Source organism: Sinocyclocheilus grahami, unplaced genomic scaffold (genome assembly GCF_001515645.1).
Source record: "Sinocyclocheilus grahami isolate Dianchi unplaced genomic scaffold, SAMN03320097.WGS_v1.1 scaffold2218.1, whole genome shotgun sequence".
Taxonomy (NCBI): domain Eukaryota; kingdom Metazoa; phylum Chordata; class Actinopteri; order Cypriniformes; family Cyprinidae; genus Sinocyclocheilus; species Sinocyclocheilus grahami.
Window position 1 is genome coordinate 9,211 of NW_015507397.1, and position 4,520 is coordinate 13,730.

The 4,520-nt window shown below is 37.4% G+C and overlaps 1 protein-coding gene across 1 annotated transcript in view; it reads right to left on the reverse strand.

Annotated features, from left to right (window-relative positions):
* Positions 1-4,520, reverse strand: part of LOC107574416 (E3 ubiquitin-protein ligase rnf213-alpha-like) — a 34,239-nt gene that overhangs the window by 9,183 nt on the left and 20,536 nt on the right. The window contains exons 7-9 of the mRNA XM_016260858.1: positions 3,181-3,313; positions 2,644-2,724; positions 2,352-2,532 (exon numbers count right to left, since the gene is read on the reverse strand). Coding sequence (XP_016116344.1) covers positions 2,352-2,532; positions 2,644-2,724; positions 3,181-3,313 — 395 coding nt within the window. The remainder of the gene's footprint in view (positions 1-2,351; positions 2,533-2,643; positions 2,725-3,180; positions 3,314-4,520) is intronic.

The following is a 4,520-nucleotide window of genomic DNA, read 5'->3' on the forward strand; positions in this document are numbered from 1 at the left end:
ATCCGCCGGCCTCTGCTCACTCTAGCCCGCCGTGTGTGATGCTGTGTGTTTCGTTGTGAAAGCGAAATTACTTTGTTTGGCCTTCCAAAAGAGGACACAACTAGAAATCAGTGGTTACGTTGTATTTACAACACTGTTCCAGAACAGTTCAACCCAAATATTCAGATGTGTGCAGCGCATTTTATGGAGGACTGTTTCCTGATTCTGGAAGAGTAGACTACAATGGGTCTGTGCACAAAGGCTGTTTCTATAAAGTGTGGCAGTTCCAACTTTGCTGACTCATAATAGCATTATATCTTCATTACACTGAGTGATAGACAGTTGTTGTATAGAATTAAATGCCATTAACCTTTGAACATTTTCACTGTTCATATGTGTGGGTCATTAATTATAGTGGCACTTGTTGACATATCTCAAAATAATAATTGAATAAGTCTTTGTTATTTATATTTAAATACTATTCAAATTATATATAGACATGCAAAACACACCAGTCATGTTGTCTGAGGAAAGGCCACAAAATAATAAAAGCAGCCACCCAGAACACAATCTGTATGTACCACTACACTCTGACAGATGCTTCTGGGGGATCCAGTCATGAACAAGTATAGATTAAAAAAGTTATACTTTCTACTATACTAGCCATCATTGCCAGGTGTCACGAATTCAGTCCATGGACTTCCGTTTATTCACCACCAGAGGTCACCCTTTCCATTACATTGACTCTCGCACAACACAAACTGTTGCATAGCACCCTGGACTACATATCCCATCATTATTTGCACACTGCACTGATTGCACACAGCTGTTTCTAATCACCTCACTCACTATATAACAGCCACTCTAACCACCTTTCTCTGTTGAGTATTGTTTAGCCTGTACCCCTTTTCCAAGTCTCCGTGTTTTCCTTGTTTTGCCTTGCCTGTTTTCTTGGATTTCTCCCTCTCGTCTCGCCCCTGTGATTCTGTCTGCTGATCAGTGACCTACGCTAGCCCTGGGACTATTCTTGTGTTTTGCCCGCCATATACCTGTTTGCCATTGTTTTGACCCTGCCTGTTTACCACGTCTCTTTAATAAAGCCTGCAGATGGATCCACACGTCTCACATCTCGTCAGCCACGTTACAGTATACATAACTCCAGAATTACTAAACAAATTGAATCCCAACATTCCAGATCAATGTATAAAATGTAATAGATAGGAACTTTATATCATTGTTTATGGAAATGTCCCCAAGTTCAACATTTTTGGGAAAAAGTTTGACTTTTTATCTCTGGTGTTGAAACTAAATGTTTCCAAATGTCCTAATCTCTGTATACTAAATATTTTCCCTGTAAATTGTACTTTAACTAGCTCTGATAAGAAAATGTTGATATTCTGTTTGTTACAAGCAAAACTTATAGTAGCTCGTCATTAGAAAGACATAGAAAGCCCTCATTTTAAACAATGTTTACAATAATTATCTCATTGCTTAGCTCTAGAACAGCTCACATATATTGTTAAGGGAAAGCCTGAACATTTTTTCAAAGTATGGAATCCCTTTATAGGATTTTTGAAAGAAGCTGAGCCAAATCTATTTTCTGTGTAACTTGGCTTAACATGCATCACCTCAGGATATTAATGTACTATTGTTTTGACATGTATGTGTATTGTATGTATGTATGTATGTATATGTACATACACATATATATATATATATGTGTAATTTTTTTATTTAATTGTATTTACTTATTATTATTTTTATTGCATGTTAAATATTAAATGTTACTAAAAAAAAACTGTGTTGGAAATAACCCATTTCTATAGACAAAATGCATATGGAAAATAATGGAAGGCACAGAGTGAGCTGCTGTGGGAAAGGTACATGATCCAAGTTGTCCAAAACATGAAAATTATTTATATTTATAAGCACTTCCCTGTCATGCTTTTGCTATTTAATGCCTTTCACATGTGTTTTCCTCAGCACATACCTTTTTGTAGTTAGAAAGTCCTGCGAACATTTCCATTTTGCAAACAAGTCTTGTTAAACTTCACAGACTTCAATGAACAAGCACTGTTCAAACACTTCCACTATTAAGTCTGTTCACACAAGCCCACCATTAAGTCATCTAGCTATTGCTTAGAATCTTCTTTAAATGCATGTCTATGTTTTTTTTTTTTTCCTCATCGAACATTTTTTCATCAAGCCACATGATTTGAAATATCTCTTATATCCATGGTGTAGGATGAGTCATGCCATAAAAATTACGATTTAGGTTTAAGGCTTTGTTCAACTCAATATCCCTACATAAGCAATGATTACTATATCAAACACAACAAATGAAAACATGGGACATCTGCTGAATTCCTTACCCAGACTCCTCTCCGGTGTGTTTTTCCACAGTGTACACAAGGTCATTGTGAAGGGCGATGAGGTAGCTGATGAGGGCAGTGGAGCATAGGCCCAGACCACGTCTCTGCGGCAGCAGCACCTGCAGGTCAGCGTCCAGACCCAGATCCTCCTGAGTGTATTCAGCCGGCAGCTTTATCTCTCCTGACAGAAGAAGTTTCATTTGTCAACAGAAAACAGAAAACAATGCTCATCTGCCCAAGAAAGGATTCAATAGTAGTCTGAAACAGGGTTAATAAATAGGGGCTGGTTTACCTCTGGTGGCCAGAGATACCCTGAGTTGGTTCCATGTTGACAAGAAGATGTTTATGGACTTATCATACCAAGCCAGTGAAGCTGTCGGTTGAAAATATGGCACTATTAGTGGGTTTGTGGTAAACGTAATCTTTATGTATAGAGAAATGGCATTTGCTTGCATGATTGCTGAACACTTTTGCACTGAAATGGGTAAATTACCCATCAACAAGCTTGCTGAAATTATTAACAACAATTCATTTATCATCAATCAATCATGAACATCCTCACACTGAGCCTGAGATAGGGCTGGACAACTCTGGCCATTGAGATCCATTTCCCTAAAGAGATGAGCTCCAAGCCTGATCAAACTTTCCTGTCTGTAGCTTTATAGTAATCCCGAAGACACAGATTAATTTGTTCCAGTGTGTTTGATTAGGGTTTGAGTGAAACTCTGCAGGAAACTGAATCTAGAGGGCCAGAGTTGTCTACTCCTGCATCAAGACAACACTTAGTAATGGTAAACGACTTCTTCATTCTCTAATATATGGCTAATACCTTCTTTATGGCCATCCAGAAACTCTCCTATGGTTTTGAAGGTTAGGTCTGTCATGTTGTGGAACTTCTTTACCAAATCCCTCTGGAGAACCAAGATGTCAGGAAGGAACCTCACTAGTCGTAACTCTGCTTCCTAAAATAAACAGTTGGTTAACATGACACTAGTCTCAGTCCCAGTTACTCTGACAGACCACCCACATATTGAAAATCAATATAAATGACTCCATGGGCCCCCTGCTTATATGATCACGTGTGAACTTAATATTGAGCACGAAAAATATCCTTTTAGCTGATCAAGCCAATAAATAGTACCAATCAAACCCCGTATTCAGCAGCATTTAGCTCAAAGGACCACTAGTCTCTACAAAAGTAACTTAATAGGAAGCTAATAACACATTACCTTTTACCGGAAAATTCATATTCAAAGTATTAATGCATATAGTATTACACAAAATGTTTAATTAAGTTTATAAATGACTACTAAAAACATTGAATAGACCTACCTCATTAATTATTCAAATAAAACAGCCAATAGCAAGTCTCCAAACAAGTACAGTAGTCTGTAGTTTTGTTTATTAAAATTATTGCATGCAATTTTGATGTAGCATGATGTATAGATAAATCAAGACTTTAGGTTTAAAACACATGATTCCTTAAAAAAAAATATTTAAAAATTCCCTTTGCTCAGCTCTGCATACAATCTTAAAATTACATTTTGGCGGTGACATGCAACAAGTTTAGCCTTCAGCTATTTTAGTGGTGAGTAGGCTAGTGCGCTAATATGTTTCATATTACATATTTTAATTGCTATGTGCTATGTATTGTTTTATTATTATTGTGTTGTTGGTGAATTGAAAAGCTTTAATGTCTAGCCTTACGTACCGCAATTTCGAGAGTAAACCTTAAATTTGTGGACGTAACCCCAAATCTTTGTAGCATGTATGTGGCCTTTGGTTCCCTTAGCAGCATTAAAAACTAATTTTTAATTCAAATTCTGAATGCATTATATATAGCAAAGAAAGTGCGCTCCCTTTATAATCATTAAAAAGCTGTTAAGCTTTGTTTGCTGTAATGAGAGGATTCCCGAGTGTGCTGAACAAAACTCTGGCGATTTGAGCAGTGAGTTAAGTCAACAGATAAGTATGTGATTGGCTACTGTCACGAATCCGGTCCATGAACTTCCATCTGCTAGCCATCAGAGGTCACCCTTTCCAATTTCATTGACTCTCGCACTACACACTGTTGCACATCACCCCGGACAACATTTCCCATCATTCATTGCACTGATTGCACTCAGCACGGATTGCACACAGCTGTTAACACTGATTGAACCCAGCTGT